Source organism: Bufo gargarizans, chromosome 2, assembly GCF_014858855.1.
Source record: "Bufo gargarizans isolate SCDJY-AF-19 chromosome 2, ASM1485885v1, whole genome shotgun sequence".
Classification (NCBI taxonomy): Eukaryota; Metazoa; Chordata; class Amphibia; order Anura; family Bufonidae; genus Bufo; species Bufo gargarizans.
The window spans coordinates 485,870,956-485,891,071 of NC_058081.1; the positions used below are offsets into that span (position 1 = coordinate 485,870,956).

The 20,116-nt window shown below is 41.4% G+C and overlaps 1 protein-coding gene across 1 annotated transcript in view; it reads right to left on the bottom strand.

Annotated features, from left to right (window-relative positions):
• FAT2 (FAT atypical cadherin 2) overlaps positions 1–20,116 on the bottom strand; it is an 83,337-nt gene that overhangs the window by 41,527 nt on the left and 21,694 nt on the right. Inside the window, 2 exon segments of the mRNA XM_044281172.1 lie at positions 7,099–7,413; positions 8,141–11,410. Of these exon segments, the coding sequence (XP_044137107.1) occupies positions 7,099–7,413; positions 8,141–11,396 (3,571 nt within the window). The 5' untranslated portion in view covers positions 11,397–11,410.

Sequence of the window (20,116 nt, forward strand, 5' to 3'; positions counted from 1 at the left end):
CATCCGTATGTTTTTTACGGATCCACTGATACATGGATCGGATCCGCAAAACACATACGGACGTCTGAATGGAGCCTTACAGGGGGGTGATCAATGACGGGTGTAATGACCCCATATACACTCCCTGATCACCCCCCTGTCATTGATCACCCCCCTGTAAGGCTCCATTCAGACGTCCGTATGTTTTTTACGGATCCACGGATACATGGATCGGATCCGCAAAACACATACGGACGTCTGAATGGAGCCTTACAGGGGGGTGATCAATGACAGGGGGGTGATCACCCCATATAGACTCCCTGATCACCCCCCTGTCATTGATCACCCCCCTGTCATTGATCACCCCCCTGTAAGGCTCCATTCAGACGTCCGTATGTTTTATGCGCATCTGATCCATGTATCCGTGGATCCGTAAAAAACATACAGATGTCTGAATGGAGCCTTACAGGGGGGTGATCAATGACAGGGGGGTGATCAGGAAGTCTATATGGGGTGATCACCCCCCTGTCATTGATCACCCCCCTGTAAGGGTCTATTCAGAAGTCCGTATGTTTTTTACGGATCCACGGATACATGGATCGGATCCGCAAAACACATACGGACGTCTGAATGGAGCCTTACAGGGGGTGATCAATGACAGGGGGGGTGATAACCCCATATACACTCCCTGATCACCCCCCTGTCATTGATCACCCCCCTGTAAGGCTCCATTCAGACATTTTTTTGGCCCAAGTTAGCGGAAATTTTTTTATTTTATTTTTTCTTACAAAGTCTCATATTCCACTAACTTAAAAAAATAAAATCTCACATGAACTCACCATACCCCTCACGGAATCCAAATGCGTAAAATTTTTTAGACATTTATATTCCAGACTTCTTCTCACGCTTTAGGGGCCCTAAAATGCCAGGGCAGTATAAATACCCCACATGTGACCCCATTTCGGAAAGTAGACACCACAAGTTATTCGCTGAGGGGCATATTGAGTCCATGAAAGATTGAAATTTTTGTCCCAAGTTAGCGGAAAGGGAGACTTTGTGAGAAAAATTTCTATGAACTCGCCATGCCCCTCATTGAATACCTTGGGGTGTCTTCTTTCCAAAATGGGGTCACATGTGGGGTATTTATACTGCCCTGGCATTTTAGGGGCCCTAAAGCGTGAGAAGAAGTCTGGGATCTAAAATGTCTAAAAATGCCCTCCTAAAAGGAATGTGGGCCCCTTTGCGCATCTAGGCTGCAAAAAAGTGTCACACATCTGGTATCGCCGTACTCAGGAGAAGTTGGGGAATGTGTTTTGGGGTGTCATTTTACATATACCCATGCTGGGTGAGAGAAATATCTTGGCAAAAGACAACTTTTCCCAGTGAAAAATGTCATTTTTTTGCAAAAAATTCGTTAAATTTCGATTAATAACAAAAAAAGTAAAATTGTCAGCAGCAATGAAATACCAGAAGGCTCTATTAGTGAGAAGAAAAGAAGGTAAAAATCATTTGGGTGGTAAGTTGCATGACCGAGCAATAAACGGTGAAAGTAGTGTAGTGCAGAAGTGTAAAAAGTGGTCTGGTCATTAAGGGTGTTTCAGCTAGGGGGCTGAGGTGGTTAAACCACATTTATTAAGCCATAAAGGTGTGATATACAGTAGATTTGGTGCAAAATATTAAATTGAACCAAAACGTGATTCAAATTATAAGAAACTAAACTTAAATTCGCAAATATATTATCCCAATCTTCGAGGGAAATTCCCGGAAGATCAGTTTGCCAAGCCTTTTGTCCCAGAGAACGTGTATTATTAAATCGTGTTTTAAGCAACACTTTATAAAGTTGAGAAATTTTAACCTTCTGTCCCATATTCCCTATAAATGCATAGACAAAGCTGGGAGATTGGGAAAACAATTACACAGGGAATGGGGGAGGTGGGGCCAAACATGGAGGCAGAGGAGGACATGAAGCAACATATATTTAATACTTACAACTTCAAACCTGTAACCAGTTCCCAGCCAACACTGAAGATCCAAGGAGGGGGGCGACCGCCCCGTTTGCGAGAGAGGAAACAAGCAGACACTGCCAGACAAGGCAGACAAACACAGGGGATCTGCAGAGAGTCCGGTCCAGCAGAATACAAAGGGCCCAGAGGTGGTGGCGTCCCGCGGTTCAGACCGAGTGGCTTGGGAGAAGAGGGTGGCAACTTGCCTGTGAGGCAGTGGCGGAGCCAGCAAGCAGCTAGCATGGCCGTGAGTCGGCAGGGTGGCAGCAGTGGGAGGTCAGTAGCCAAACGTGCCCTGGGTAAACCACCCGCTTCATAGGAGCCTACCTGCCTGGGAAGTAGCGGTGCACAGGTTCACGGAGACAGTGGCGGTAGCAGTCAGTCAGTGCTTAGTGTTGGGGGTAAAATCACCTACTCAGCGGTGTGGCAGTTTTTTGTTAAGCCAAGAGACAGCAGTATGCGCGCACTCATTCAATGTCGCAGAAGCTGAACGTGCTCCTGACCAAGTTGCTGGTGCTGCAGGCCCTCCCTTTTCAAGTGGTGGACTCTGCACCTTTTAGAGAACTGATGGTTTGTGCCGAGCCGAGGTGGAGAGTCCCAAGCTGTCCCAATACTTGTCCTTTATGGCCCACTGGGTGAATGTGGTTCCTGCACAGCCACACCAGCAACTTGGCCAGGTGACGCTGCTTCCGCCATCACATTGTCACGCCGTTGGTCCTGCGACAATGTCCAACTCTGCCTCCTCATCCTCCACCGTGTCCTCAGCCTCCACTGCAGGGACAATTCACAGTGCCCCTCCAGCATACCACATGTGCAGGGCATGGCGGTGTCACGCTGTTCTGCACCTCTTTTGCTCCACAGACAGAATCCGTTTTTTGGGTGTAATTGTTCTGACAGATCAGAGGAAGGGCAAAATAGTCATTGACATCAACACAAACCTACTGCTGACACCCTCTCCACTCTGTCGGGGGGCTCTACTTGTATAAGCGTTTAATAGAACAGGCTCTGTAGGCATCTAGATGGAATCAGCTGACGATGGTGTAAAAGGAGTGTGCATCTTGGCTGCTAACATCGACCTGAAAGGCTGAGTTAATACTTGAGCTTATTTGGTCAGTTTTGGCCCTGTGACTGCCCAAATAAGTGAAGTGTGCAGTGATTCTAAGAGCGGGCCCTGTCATCTGCATATTATACTGACTCGCAGTATTATTTCACTACCACAGCAGACTCCCTATGCGTGCAACATCAGTGATTGTGAGCCAAAACCAGTAGTGAAGCCTCCACAGAGATAAGGGATAATGAAAGTATCTCCACATGTTCTGTGTTTTTGACCCACACCTAGTTTTGGCTCACAATAACTGATGGAAACAACTGACCAAATAACTGAAGTGCAAACCCAACCTTAATGAAAACACCTACGATCTATACAGATTGTGTCCCTGCCCACTTTTAACCACATTGTAATCTTTTTTGTGATTCAAGAAATAGACTCTTGGCTCAAGGGATGATCCTTAGGTACTCTGATGGGCCACTCTAGCCCAGGAGGGATACAGAGCTACAGGCACCACATGCATCTTCTCTCCTTGTAAGGCTCTCAGTGCAGCCCATGTAGTGCTCTGCAGACTCTATCCCTTGTACCAAACAAGCCTCAACCTGTCATTAGACTCTGCATCTTGTACAAATCCTTCAGGCTTTTGTTTCTAAAACACACATTTTAACTGCTGCCTCCCTCAATTATGTACAAGTCCAAGAGTGAGAAGAGAACACAGCAGTAATTGTCATTTTCACTCAGAGGAGGCTTTTTTGCCACTGTAAGTGAACAATAGAGCACAGAAAATCCAGGTTCGGCCCTTACAATAGGCTTTGTGTCTTTCGAGCATACCGATAGATAGAGCATGGTATTTTCTGATGGATCAGTTATGAGTATGACAGAATTGGTGCAATTACTTCTGCCCACCTTCCTGCCACTATCATCATTGTGTCATGTTCCTAACAGTAAACTATCATTCTGAAATTTTAGCTGCTGCATTCTTGACAAATTACAGAAGAGATTCTTGAAGCCTTGACTTGTCACTCATGTCTTGCAGATCCTACAATATAAGATGTTTTGGAGGCCTAGAATGACTGATAAATAACATTGGGGGATTGTACTATTAAATTCCCTAAAAATTATAAGGCAAATAAGGTAGGCAACACTTCTCCTATAAGCAATGACTGCATTAGATGAAACTTGGCCAAATCTGCCAAATTTGGCATGATTGGCCTAACATCTAATGTGTATTGGGGTCCCCAGAGTGGTCCTTGATGGCAGATGTCAGAGGAAAAAAAAAAGGAATCGGTATGTTTAGATTTTAATATGCCTTTGTACCACTTGGAAGCAAGCTGCTGCTTGCCATGCTGCCAGCTAGACTTGGCATATATTAGACAATCTTACCACTATCTTCTCTACTTACCTACCTCTACCACCAAATTGTTGCAGATCCTTGTGCAAGCAAAAAGTCAGAGGGACCCAGGTCTCTTCATTATCAGCATTGGCAGGGGTCCAAGATGTTGGCCCCCCATCTATCATAATATTATGGCGTATCCAAGATTTTACAATAAGAAATGCCCATTTAAAAGAAATGTAATGTGATGATAATATGACCAAGATAGAACATCCAAACTTGGACTCTTTTTTATGATCTTTTGAACCCAATCAATATCCATTTTGAATGCACTGGGTGGAATTTTGATGTGATAAACCGATAGCCTAGTTCTAAATAATATCACAGTGCACGTCTATTTATTATTATTATGAAAAAATATATCACATGTGGGGTGTTATTAAGTGAAGATGCACCTTTAAGCAGGGAAAAGCTCATTTGATGCTGGACTTGCACATCCAAGTTGCACCCAAGGACACTGGTACTATTTATGTTCCTTTAAGTCATGTATATGATAATGTAAGGATCATACAGTATGGTGCAGATGTCAAGCTAGTGGTACAAAAAGCCAAGCACATACAGTAGGTCAACTGGTATTTTAGCTCTCTGCATTAGGCAAGTCTTATCTAGTTACGATTAGAAGGCTGGGTTCACATGGGCGTTGCAGGTGCCTTGTGGGAAAAGATGCGGGTGCGTTGCGGGAAAATGCACAATTTTTCCACGCGAATGCAAAGCGTTTTAATGCGTTTTGCACGCACGGGAGAAAAATCGCCATGTTTGGTACCCAGACCTGAACCCGGACTTCTTCACAGAAGTTCGGGTTTGGGATCGGTGTTGTGTAGATTTTATTATTTTCCCTTATAACATGGTTATACGGGAAAATAATAGCATTCTTAATACAGAATGCTAAGTAAATTAGGGATGGAGGGGTTAAAAAAATAAATACATTTTAACTCACCTCATCCACTCGTTCAGCTCGCCCAGCTCGTCTTCTTTCTTCTTCATTGATGACCTGGGAAGAAAAGGACCTCTGGTGATGTCACTGTGCTCATCACATGGTCTATCACATGGTCCATCACCGTGGTGATGAACTATGTGATGAGCAAAGTGACGTCACCAAAGGTCCTTTTCCTCCCAGGTCCTCAAAAAAGAAGAAAGAAGATGAGCCGGGCTGCACGAACAAGTGGATGAGGTGAGTTTAATTTTAATTTTAACGCAGATAGTTAAAAGGGTTTTCTGAGATTTAAATACTGATGACCTATCCACCTGATCGGTGGGGGTTCCACACCCGGGGTCCCTGCCGACCAGCTGTTCGAGAAGGCACCAGTGCTCCTGTGTATGTCGCGGCCTTCTCTCTGTTCACCAAGCACACCGTCGTAAATTGATGCCTGCTCGAACTGTTGATTGGTGGTAGGTCCCGGATGTCGAACCCCACTTATCAGAAACTGATGACCTATCCAGAGAGTAGGTCATCAGTATTTAAGTCTCAGAAAACCCCTTTAACATTGTGCATTAATAGAAATTCCAGTGCAACCATTAATGACTGAATATATCAAATTATTTTAGTATCATATTTTCTCTAGTGGCTTCACTTTTGAGAACTTTTGGCAACAAGCTTTTCAAATTTTTCCAATGACAATATTAAGCACCATGAATGCACATCCTGTCATTGGGATTCATACAAGAGTCAAAAATAGGCAGAAATACAAAGGAGAACCTCAAGCTCCTGGGCACCAATGTAGAATCTCTACCAGGGCCAACATTCATTAGCTATAACAGCCATCAGACCCTTTAAGCCCCAGGGCCCAGAGGCAGCTAACACACTCCCTATAGTTATGCCCCTGTTAAAATATGTTTTCTATCACCTCAATGTCATATGGGCACCTGTTACCACAAGCCTTACAGTAATGCTTCCTAGAAAGAGAGAGTTGTGTTATGGGAACATCAAGTCCTGAAATGCATTTTTAAAGATGTCTTTTGTGATACATTAATGCACTCATGAAAAAAAGATGGGCTGCAAATGATTAAACTGTAATTTACAGTGAAAGTGTAAGCAGGTAAAACAAACATTTTCAGCAACGTCATTCATCTAATCTGCTTCATAGTACACAGTGGATCAGAGTGAGGATCAGTGTGCGGTTTTGGGAGTGGTTATGTGGAGGAGTAAGATTTATAAAAGTCAAGGGCAGGACAGGTTTAAAATGTGATGAGTCCGCTAGTATCAAAAACTATATTAGTCTGAATAAGTTGCTGTTCAAAAGCTAATTCTAGATTTTTAATAACTTTTGACCTATTTCAATTATTTTTAGGGAATTATTACAGCATTCACAGTCATAACTCAAAAAATTACCATACATAGTCACATATGCATGACTCGGTAGGTTTTGACAAAGGGCTCACACATTTTTGAATAGACTTTTGACCCAAATTCAGCCTTAGTTCCAGTAGGTGGTACTTATATTAGGACGTGGAGAAACAGTGGTCTGCAAGGAACTCACTTTGAATACGTCTCCACATTACTAGATTGCTGTGAATATCAGAAGAGGGTGGTCCAAGATGGATCGTAGAATATAATGGTTCCAATCATTTCTCTATACTTATGACTACTGGCAGTAACACAAGTCCTAGACAACATGCAAAAGACAATAGCCTGGATTATGAAAAATTACATACTAAACCAATATATTTTAACTTACCAGTATTTGGGTTTAACATGAAAAACCCTTGATTATTTCCACTGGAGAAATGGAAGGAAAGTTTGCCAGCTGAAACAGAATCTGCATCGGTGGCATCTAGCTGGAGGATGGAAACATTGGGAGGAGAATTTTCAGGCACAGAAGCATAAAATACAGCCTTGGATAACTGAGGGATGTTATCATTTACATCTTCAACTTCAATGTAGACTTCAGCCACAGAAGACAGTGGAATGGAACCCAAGTCTGTAGCACAGATGGTCAACCAGTAACGAGAAGTAGACTCCCGGTCTAGAGGAGCCTCTGTCTTGATAGACCCTGAAAAGTACACCAATGCTATGATTACTGCTGAATTACAGTTAGATTACACATTTTGTAATACAATGTAAACATGCAAATAGCACACGGAGGATAAATATGGTTATGTGCATGAGGACTAAGAAAAAAGGAATAGAATCCTATACTGATGAGTGTCTGATCATCTCATATACAAGTTGAAGAAACTGCATCTTAGGCTATGTTCACATCACATTTGTATCCTATGTTTAAGCACACACATAGGACATTACTCCCATGTGCACACCAAATGTTTTCATAGGATATAATGGGTCTGACATATGCCAAAAGAGTTGTCTCTCATTTTTTTTCAGTGTATTGAATTACAAGTGACTCTAGCAAAGAAACGTTTACCACATGATATGCATTCTTCTACTATGGGAATCAATGAAACTGCATAGCATACATTTGTATACTTCAGGATGATATGTTGATTATATGCATTGGGAGGTTTTCCTAGTGTACATGCTGATAATGTTTCATAAATGTGCTACAAATAGGGCCAAAGCCAGTGCTGTATTACTAACAACTGTCTATACATATCATTTTCACATGAAGTCCCACCACTACCTTCTTCATTGAAGCCACACAAAGGCATATTATGCAAATGGAATTACATTAAATTGGATTTTATCATATCAGGCAGAGTATTTATGTTATGATAAAAGAGACATACAATTAACATTTACATCATCTGGTTGTAACTCACCAGTCTCCTCATCTATGCTGAAAACGGAGACGTCTGTTCCATCCTTTATGGAATAACGTATTTCACCATCCTTCCCTTTATCTTCATCCTGAGCTGTGATTGAAAGGACTAGTGTCCCAGGTGGAGAATTTTCCAATACTGAGCTTGAGAAGACAAATGTTCTAAATAAAGGTGTTTGTAGATTTTCATTCACATCGAGCACTTCTACCTCCACGTGGCATATAGAAGAATGTGGAAATGGGTGGCCGGCATCTGTAGCTCTGACAGTCAAGTTGTAGAAAGTTCTAGTTTCAAAGTCAAGTTCTTTTTCTAATATCAAAGCACCCGTAAACTTTTCCACACTAAATATCCCTTGCTCATTGTTAATCAGGGTATAAGATACCTCTCCATTGGGTCCAGAGTCAATGTCCTGAGCATCTACAAAGTATAAAACAGTTCCTATGGGAATGTCCTCTGCAATTTTTACATTGGCAGTTACTGGTCGGCAATATGGGGCATTGTCATTGACGTCTTCCAGTGTTATAATAACATCAGTCACAGAAAAAAGTTGCCTATCTTTCTTTGACTGATCTCTGGCCTCTACTTTAAGTTTATATTTTGGCAACAGCTCTCTGTCTAACATGCTCTTAACTGTTAAGTCACCTGTGACACTGTTAATGGTAAACTTATCAGTTGGGTTTAGAAGTGAATACCTTACCCAGCCATTGTCTTCCTTGTCAATGTCATTTGCCTTTACTTTAACTACAACACTACCAATCTTAGCATCCTCTTGTATCACCACACAGTATCCAGATGAAGGAAACTTTGGTTCATTATCATTTACATCCAACACATTAATAGCTAGAAGTTTCCAAGATGATTTTTGAGGTGTTCCAAGATCATAAACTGTAATATTAAGAATATATGAACTTGTGGATTCATGGTCTAAAGGTGAGGAAACAATCAGTTCTCCCGTTTCCATGTTGATCTCAAAGCAGCCATCATCATTTCCATCAGATATCACATAGACTAGCTTGCTATTCAATCCAGAATCCAGGTCAGTGGCAGTCAATGAAGCAATGGAAGAATTGACAACTGTATCCTCATTCACATCTTTAGATACTGGAAAATTGTCATCAAATTGAGGTGCATGATTATTTATCAGATGGTTGTTAAATGATGTGTCCTCCTCAAAGGTTTGCTTTTCAGGTTGTAAACTGAAGTAATTTTTCATGTTCTCCATTATCTTGTTAACCACACCAGTTTCTTCACAATGTGCAGATCTGGGAGAACCTTCATTTAATATTGTAATATTAATAAATGTGGACACAGCTTCATTTTCTCCATCACTGGCAGTAACAACTAATGAGAAATAAGAATGTGAAGATGTTGGGTCATACAAGTCACCTCTGATTGTAATTTCTCCAGATGTTGGATCCAACCGGAATTTCTGTAGCTCATTGCCAGATAGAATTTGGTACCGTATGGTCTGAAGCTCATCTACATCCACTGCTGAGAGTTCAGCCACCTTTTCCCCAATAGACATGTCTCTTGTAATGCTTATATTGCAGTTGACCTTCTCAAAAACTGGAGCATTGTCATTTAGATTGTTCATGATGAGAGAAACATAAACTTCACTTTGTCTACGATAAGGTGAGCCCAGATCTGATGCCCAGACTTTCAGATAATATATTCTTTGATTTAACTCATAGTCAAGCACCTTACTGTTAGAAATAACTCCAGTTATTGGGTCAATTATAAATGGAGCAAATTTCGGACTAACCAGCTTATAATTTACCTTGCCATTGTTTCCAGTGTCTGTATCAGTTGCTGACACTTTTAATACCTTTGTTCCAATAGGAGAATTTTCATTGAATGTTCCATCATATTTGGACTGAGTGAATATAGGGGAGTGATTATTGCAGTCTATAAGATCAATAATAACAGTAGTGGAGACCTGGCCATCGAGTGCTGTAACTTCTAAATTGAACTGAGAATGATCTTTTACATCCATATGTTTACTGGTGAGAATCAAACCACTGTTTCTCATAAGTCGAAACTTATCAGTAGAAGTTTTCAAATAATATCCACCCACTGGAGCTGCTGGATGAATTTTTACTATAGCAACTGAAGTACCGGGAGGGGAGCATTCGCTAATCTGTACTTTATAGACATCCTGTTCAAATCTTGCCATGGCATATCTCCATGGAGGGATGTAAATTGATTTGAGGGGGGAATAAACTGGTGGCTTTCGCTTGTCTTTGGCTCTAAGAGTTAGATTAAAGCCTTGTGAATGTTCTAGCCAGTTTATCTGTGCAGTTGATACCACAGTAAATTCATTTTTCCCCACATATGACCTTAGCACTTTAAAGTAACCAAATGAATCTCCATCAACAATCTCAACAGAATCTATACTGCACCCTGGATCTAAGAAGTCCATGACCACAGTGGCATAAAGGAGCCTATCAGATGAGTCAGCCATGGCTGTTGTAACAGATGAGATAAATGGAGGCTTCCTTGGGGCTGGCTGCACAAATACCTCCAATGAAGCTACATTCCCAAATCCATTACCCTCTGCAATTTTTCTCATACGGTCAACAGCTAAAATTTCCAGCTTGTGAACATTTCTATGGGTTGCGTTTAAGTGGCCAATTAGCATGACAATACCACTTGTTGGATGGATACTAAATAGTGACGACTTGGTGTTAAAGGTATAATAGAACATAGCATTCTGTCCGAAATCCGCATCTGTGGCACTTATCTTACCAATGATAGTTTTAAGAGGAGCATCTTCATTAATTGTAAATTTGTATGATGTTGTTGAGAAGAGAGGCCTTAGATCATTCATATCTAAAATTTGGATTGTAACTTTAGTCCGTGCTTCATAATCTAAGGATTTCTCTGAGGCAAGAATGAGTAGATGATAATTGTCTTTAACTTCTCTATTTAATAGGGCTGTATTGCCACTCCTTATCCTTATGCGCAAAAAGCAGAAATCCCCAACCACCATCTCCTCTGTTTTAAAAAGTCCAGTTGGGTCTCCAGACACAATCCGATACTTAACCGTCCATTGAGGATCCTTCAAGTAAATGCCCATCCTTACTTGGCTCAATACATAAGTCTTAGGAGCAGAATTTTCATAGATGGTTGTATGATACAAACTCTGGGTGAAACTCAAAGAAGAGTCCTCATTGTTGGGTCTTTCCTCAGTAGATGTATAATGAAGCAGCAATATGACAATAACTAGGACTTCTTGGGTGATGGTAAAGCCAACCATTGTGTAATGTCTCCCTAAAAATGGAACAAAGACACGTTATAAGACCAAAAATAATCTAAACATCCAATCAAATGTCAAATAACATATATAATTCTTTTTTGATGGATGTAATGTGTATGTCGAGCCAATTCTATTACCCTTTTATTGTGGATAAGGGCCCATTTTTTTGTGGGCAACCAAGACACCATTATGGCTTGGCCTAGTTGCATTAGTTTTGTATCTATAGAATTACAATGATCCTGATGAGGACAACCCTTTAGATGCATGGAGTATCATGAAAATTTGTGAATGCGATCGTGTAATAAATAGTTTATTGGGCAAACAGTTGCATTTACACTAAAAGTGTGGGTGATGTCCATTCACTGTGGAATCATCTGTACTGAAAAGGATATCTTTTTACACTTCTGGAATTCTGGACGATGAATGATAATTTAGGTGTAACAAGAATGAGAAACTGAACAATTATCGCTTGTTCGATCGTTCGGTGCTTTTATAATAGATAATAGATCACTTTTACTTGATTTTATGACTTTTTAAATCATTATCTACTCTTGTAGGGGGCTAAAGTCAACCAAGGTTTGCTGGTCACCTAAAATACATCTAATTGGTTTTCTCAGCTATTCAGTATACATAGTTTTATTTGTAGTTCTATATTTGCTTGCTTTTATATTCTTGCTACATTGATTACACAAAAAAGGGTAGGGTTAATATCCATAAAAAGTTTGAAATAAAGGCTAACAAAAAATAAAAAATAAAAATCAACTGTTATGCTGACTAAGTACTGAAAACCAGTTAACTTGTTTATAATCGGGAACTTAGCCAAGACACACCCTAATTGTGGTTTCACTTCTGCAATCTTAATAGAACAGGTTTTCTTTAACATACCTATTTTACTGGTCCAGTTTCTAGGGGGACCTAAACAGTAAGTTTTGGTAACATCGGAAAATTATTTTCTTTAGTTTTTGGCAAAGATCATCTGTACTTTAATTGGGTGGATGGGACAAATATAATTAATGTACAAGGCGTAGCCATGATTTGGTCCCATACAATAGGACTGGCACATGGGGAAGATTTTCCACAATGAAAATCTACACCAAATTGAGAACAAAATCTGCATAATGTTACATGAGAACTAGTCACAGATTTCACCCTATGCACAATGGCAGAATACAATAGGGTTTTATGGGTTGCTACATTTCTACTTTTATTCAAAAACAGTGTCACATTTTCCATGTTTTTTTTCTGACATTGCAGCTCAGCCACACCAAAATAAATAAGGCTCAGCTGCAATACTGTACTCAGACTGTGGACAGGTGTGGTGCTATTTCTGCAAGAACATTTACTGTGTCTTAAGGTGACCATACACTTTCAATGTCCTAAACTCCCCCCCCCCCCCCCCGACTTGCACACATGCATGATCAGTTGACTGTATGTGTGTTTTCAGTGGAGAGACAGGAAAAAAGCGGTTTATCTCCAAGGAAAACAAAAGGATCGGTCACTGAAATTCACATAGTGTACACCAGTCCCACCGAAAACAATGTGTGTGTGTGTGAGGGACCTTTAAGACAGTTTAGGAGAGAACTTGATGGTGGGTGCAAACTGCAGTCAGACAACTATAATATATGCTTATTATAGTTATACTGTCATGTACAACCAATTGCACTTTACTTAGATATGAAAAGACTGAATAGTTAAACAAAATGTCTACAGCAAATAGCGGATGTATGCTTTCATCTAATTCATGTGACTAAAACTCATCAAAGCAAAAACTATGACTTCCCTTTCTTAAACAAACATCCAGATATTTGCTTTTCCCTCTCTTGGCTATAAGATTTATGTTAGAATATTCTTTTTAGTGCTTTCTGTGGTGACACATGGTCAGGGGCGGATTGGTCATAGACCTTACAGGAAAAATTCCGGGTGGGCCGATGCCCTGGGGGCCGCCTGAGCTCTCCTCATGACCGCTGGAAGTTTTTGGGGATGTATTTTGTGCTGCTGGCGGCAGTATTTTGTGATGGACTGTGGTATTGTCCCAGTCATATTGGTGTTTGACTGTGATGCGGTTGCCATGCAGACTGTTTGCCGGTGGCAACGCGTTGTTGGCAGTTTGCATGTGCACTTCCCCTTTAAGGTTTGCCTTCCTGCTGTTTTGTGAGCAATGGGTTAATCTTCATGCTAGTGGGGATTAAGGGGTTTCCTGGGTGTGGCTGCGGGCTTGATATATATCTGTGGCTTGCTGGCTGGGTGCAGTTGTACTACAGCCTTGCTTGGTGTTGTAGCTTTGCTCCTTGCCCGGGTGTATCTGCCCAGTCCTTGAGGGCCACCTTATGGAACATAAATTGTCCTCCCTTATGTACCCTCCATGTACCTTTACCCTCACTTGTTGTATGTGTGGTGTGGGTTTATGTTCTGGGTGTGTGAAACGTTTTGTTGGTTGTTACATGTCTAGGCTGTTGTTGGTGTTGATCCCTGCATGTATGCTATACGTCACCCGGTATGTTGATACCTCCCAGAGGGGTGAACCATAATTCTGGTTGCAGTGCTGCTTGGATTCCGGTGTGTGGTGTTGTTTGTACGGTGTCCTATTTAGGGGTGTGGGCACCTGTACTTATGCACGGGTTCCAGTTATGGTGTCTGCGGCAAGTAAGTGTGTTTTTGGTGTTCTTACCTGCCGGCTCTTTAGTTATATTCAGTCGTCTACTTTTCCCTGCAGCTAGGCCTGTGGAGATTCTGGTTCTGGTTCATCCGTGTCTTGGATGAACCTGGTTGTCTCTTGTCCCTGTCTCCTAACTTCAGGAATATTCAGGGATTTCAGGGTTCTGAGGTTTCCAGTGTATGGGTCATCGTACCTTAAGGGTTGGCTCATACAGTTAGGCGAACAGGGCAGGATTTAGGGATGCTATAGGAGGTGACCAGCTTCCTTTTCTTGGTAGCCTGGTCTAGCTGCCACCCCTATCCATTTTACATTGTACGGTGGGGGGTTTCCCCCACTCCCCACCGTGACAGGTATTTGGCTCTTTTGGAGTGATCTAATGTGCCACACTATGGTATTGCTGAGCTCGCCTACTTGTCTTGGCCCTGCCTTCCATCAATTTGGAGCTGTCTACAAAGTGGAGCAACTTTTAGTAATTTTTCCAGGGCCCCCCTGTACATGGTGCATATGATAAGGCTGGTGGGAAATAGGGGAAAATATGCTCCATGTTTTTTTTTTAACTGGTGAATGGATGGAACATTAGAGTGGTTAATATTGGTACACGTTAAATCAATTTTGCTATTCAGTATGTATTTCTTTGCTTTGCTCTGGCTGATTTTTATAAATCGAACTAGATCAACTTTTGAATTTTCACAGCCTACAATCACTCCCATGCACATTAGATAAAATCCGGCTGCACCCGCCAGTTTCATTGACACAGGCTTAGTTTTGAATGTGCCAGGTTTTGTCCTGCATCTCATCGTAGACATTCATGATCGTAGACATTCAAGGGAAAGAAGGGCATATTAAGTTTCACCATGGGTTATTCTTTCTTCCTACCAGAGGTATCCAAGAGAAGTCTAGCAGACACTTAAAAAAAACACTTCCATGTTTCTTTTCAGACTTGCATTTCAAAGAGATATTAAACCTCTTTTACTAATAAAGTTACAGTTTTAGATGCTGTATTTATACAGAAATCCACATCTTCATTTTCAGTTACTGCATCATGTGACATAGATAGAACTAACTTTTCTGTCCTTATACTTATGTCTTCCCCAGGAAGCCGATATAACCCTTCCTGTGCAGATGGAAACTACAAGCAGAGTCTAAAGGAAGATCGTCATCTGCTGTACCTCCACCCCTCAGCAGATCTTCATTCCTCCCACTACATCCTCCCCTCCTCCACCCCAGCATAGAATGCCTAGAATCACTAAGCTTCAAGGACCTTTTGACATCCCATGGTAATGTGACCAGATCAAGTCATGATGGGTCATATGACCAAGTGACATCATAAGGTCCTGTCAGGATTATGAGAATACAGACTGCCCAGGGGAGGATCAGTTGGTGGAAACTACATTATGGAGGGAATGCCCACCCTCAGTTACACTCTCCCTCTTAGGATAGCAGTATTCTGGGACTTGTAGGCAAGACTGCAGCAACATTTGAAGGCATTTTGAAACAGCAGCAGCCATTTTTTATGAATATAGTAGAGAGATATGGCAGATGAGCACTAGTGTTGATCGCGAATATTCTAATCGCAAATTTTTATCGTGAATATTGGCACTTCGAGAATTCGCGAATATCTAGAATATAGTGCTATATCTTCATAATCGTGAATATTCTAGATTTTTTTTCATCAGTACCCATGATCCCTTATGTCTTCTTGCTTGTGGGCCAATTAGTAGGCTGCAATATCTTTGATTTAGGAGTAGTGTTGATCAGCAAATTTTCATATCGCAAAATAATGACTGGAGATCATGAATTCTCGAATTCGGGAATATATGACGAATATTGACCCAAATATTCGTGAAATATCACAAATTCGAATATTGCCCCTGCCGCTCATCACCGATGAGCACAAGAAAACCAGAAGGCAGAAAGAGGACTTGTAGCAGGGATGAGGCAACAGTATAAACTGTTTTGACATACTTGTAGAGATTTCTTTAGGTTTATGGAAAAAAATTATGGAAGTAATTACCTCTCTCTCTGTTAAAAACACACTCCCGCAAGCTGAGTGATTACCAGAGGAAATTACACCCAGGGCCCTAACCCCAATAAAGTCTAATTGATTCAAAACCTAAGACATAGACCCAAGTGGACAGTGATTAGTTCAAAAGGCAGCTCCAAATGCAATTTTTATCTTCAAATTTTGAGGCCCATTATATCTTCATGGACTGGGCCCACCGGAAGATCCTCTGGTACTCTCGTGGGCCAGTACAACCCTAGACTATAACACAGTGGTTGAAGGGCTAGTGATTTGGTAATGCCTTAAGATGTCACAAGAAGAAATGTTTTCAATGTAAGGGGCTCCTGTATGAACTACAGGCTCAACTTATTTTGCTTTGAATTTTGATATGCTTGATCATTGGTTCTACTACCTCCACCACCTTCATGCTAGGTTCATGTTGGGAAACAAGACATGAAATAGATAACAAAAATGTATCCAAACTCTAGTCAAATGTACCGTAAAAGGCAACCTTGGATGAAGAAACATACTTGTTACTGAACAATGGTAGGTCTACCCTAAAACCTTTAATGACTCTTTCCATATATGCTCATGCCACTTAAATATGACTTATATAAGTGATAGATGATCTTGAAACTGGGATTTGGCTCATAATGACACTCATGGCTTTGGATGTCACTTGGGGTGGTGTGTGTGAGAATCACCAAAGTGGTCATAAACTTAATTGACTTGTTAAGTCTGTCACTGCTTCGGCATTTACGTTGACACATGTCAACTCACTGCTCACTGAAGTGTGGTGTGTGCTTGTCTTTTACACTGCCCAACAACTTAGATATCACAAGTCTGTTCATTATGTAACTGCTATCAGCAGCCAGCGGAGTGAAGTTTCCCCAAAACATCCTGTTTGCCATTGAGAGAAGAGTCTGGCCGTGGGTGGCTTGTGCACACAACTGGTGGGAAAAAAGGATAAAGAACCGGGAAAACTAACAAGACCTTCATTGTGTGGACTGGAGTATTAATAGAAATCTAATCCAACTATCATTAGCAAAATGAATTTCCAAACTTAAGAACTTAGGTCAAAAAATCTAATTTTCTTATCCATAAACTTGACACCTTAGCCAGCAGAGCTAACATATGATGAGCTTGCAAGTTTTTACCTTCTGAATATTTAATCTGATTATTAAATGTATTCATTCTGGCACAAAAACTGCATTAACAGGTAGAGCTGACATGTTGAGACTATCTTCAAAAGACCTTGAGCTCTACTGGATGGCCTGCTACATAACCCAAAAAGTCTGCTAAAACTTTCTATTAGTCAATACAATTGTTGTGATTGCTTATATAATTGGATTTATAATTTCCAGATTCCTTATATCCATGATGTCAAAAGGCTTGGTGGCCCACATTGGGTGAAAGTCCTGGAGGTTATTTTCTAATTTCACCTCCCCTTTCTTATATTTCTTCGCATATCCACCCTAAACACTCTATAGATCAGGGATGCTCAACCTGCGGCCCTCCAGCTGTTGTAAAACTACAACTCCCACCACGCCCTGCTGTTGGCTGATAGCTGTAGGCTGTTCAGACATGCTGGGAGTTGTAGTTTTGCAACAGCTGGGGGGCCGCAGGTCTGGTGAGAGGTTGCACTAGGCTGAGGGGTAGAGGAAAGAAGATGTCCCCTTGTAACACAAGAGATAGTGATGCTATAAGTAAACAGTTAAGTGAAACAATATATACTATTCTACTGAGCAACATACACTGTACCAATTTCACTAGAAGGAGCTACCTATATGTATATATTCATATTTAGATTTTTTTGTATAACACAGAGTCACCGTTAGGCTTCAGATAATGCAGTAGATAACTCAAGGTCTACCATTGGCAGGTGATACCACAGCTCATACAGGTCCTTCTAAAAAAATTAGCATATTGTGATAAAGTTCATTATTTTCTGTAATGTACTGATAAACATTAGACTTTCATATATTTTAGATTCATTACACACAACTGAAGTAGTTCAAGCCTTTTATTGTTTTAATATTGATGATTTTGGCATACAGCTCATGAAAACCCAAAATTCCTATCTCATAAAATTAGCATATCATGAAAAGGTTCTCTAAACGAGCTATTAACCTAATCATCTGAATCAACTAATTAACTCTAAACACCTGCAAAAGATTCCTGAGGCTTTTAAAAACTCCCAGCCTGGTTCATTACTCAAAACCGCAATCATGGGTAAGACTGCCAACCTGACTGCTGTCCAGAAGGCCATCATTGACACCCTCAAGCAAGAGGGTAAGACACAGAAAGAAATTTCTGAACGAATAGGCTGTTCCCAGAGTGCTGTATCAAGGCACCTCAGTGGGAAGTCTGTGGGAAGGAAAAAGTGTGGCAGAAAACGCTGCACAACGAGAAGAGGTGACCGGACCCTGAGGAAGATTGTGGAGAAGGACCAATTCCAGACCTTGGGGGACCTGCGGAAGCAGTGGACTGAGTCTGGAGTAGAAACATCCAGAGCCACCGTGTACAGGCGTGTGCAGGAAATGGGCTACAGGTGCCGCATTCCCCAGGTCAAGCCACTTTTGAACCAGAAACAGCGGCAGAAGCGCCTGACCTGGGCTACAGAGAAGCAGCACTGGACTGTTGCTCAGTGGTCCAAAGTACTTTATTTGGATGAAAGCAAATTTTGCATGTCATTCGGAAATCAAGGTGCCAGAGTCTGGAGGAAGACTGGGGAGAGGGAAATGGCAAAATGCCTGAAGTCCAGTGTCAAGTACCCACAGTCAGTGATGGTCTGGGGTGCCATGTCAGCTGCTGGTGTTGGTCCACTGTGTTTTATCAAGGGCAGGGTCAATGCAGCTAGCTATCAGGAGATTTTGGAGCACTTCATGCTTCCATCTGCTGAAAAGCTTTATGGAGATGAAGATTTCATTTTTCAGCACGAGCTGGCACCTGCTCACAGTGCCAAAACCACTGACCATGGTATTACTGTGCTCAATTGGCCTGCCAACTCTCCTGACCTGAACCGCTATCGAAGCATCCTGGGCCTCCATAACACCTCAGCAGTGCCACAGGCTGATTGCCTCCATGCCACGCCGCATTGAAGCAGTCATTTCTGCAAAAGGATTCCCGACCAAGTATTGAGTGCATAACTGAACATAATTATTTGAAGGTTGACTTTTTTTGTATTAAAAACACTTTTCTTTTATTGGTCGGATGAAATATGCTATTTTTTTTAGATAGGAATTTTGGGTTTTCATGAGCTGTATGCCAAAATCATCAATAGTAAAACAATAAAAGGCTTGAACTACTTCAGTTGTGTGTAATGAATCTAAAATATATGAAAGTCTAATGTTTATCAGTACATTACAGAAAATAATGAACTTTATCATAATATGCTAATTTTTTTAGAAGGACCTGTATATTCCCCCTCCTTGCACAACGGCCTTCACAGGTCACAGAACATGTCTACAACAACACTCCGACAGTGAACATTTCCAGTCTACTGGTTCCTATGGTATATGTGGATGCTTTAAAGCATGTAAATGTTGTTAAAGGGAGCCTGTCACCTCATTTTCCCTTGTTAAGCTTCTGGCAGTGTTCTACTGTGCACCAAAAGAGCCTTCTAAACATACCTTTACTAGCATTTGTGTGAGTAGCTTGCAGCATATAACATAATTTTATGCAAGTTCCCAGACGGGGGCGTTATCCATCATGCATGAGCCCAAGCTCCCCTGTCCTAGCATGAGCCCAAGCCCCCCTGTCCTAAACATTCATATATCCTCCCCTCTCCTCACTAGTGCCTGTCCTCTCTCCCTGTGACGTCATTCATTTCCCTTGATGAAATGCTGTCAGGCTCCTGCACATTACAAACACAGCTGTGGATGTGGGCATCGGTTTCACAACTTGTAATGCACATGCACAGTCAAGCAGCGCTCCACAGGCCTCCACAGGAGCTGTGAAGCTGATGTCCACAATTAAAACCCCTTTACACTGGCTGAGCATCAGCCAGATAATTGCCAACAAGCGTTCCTAGGAAGCGGTGTAAAGGTGCCGCTGATTACC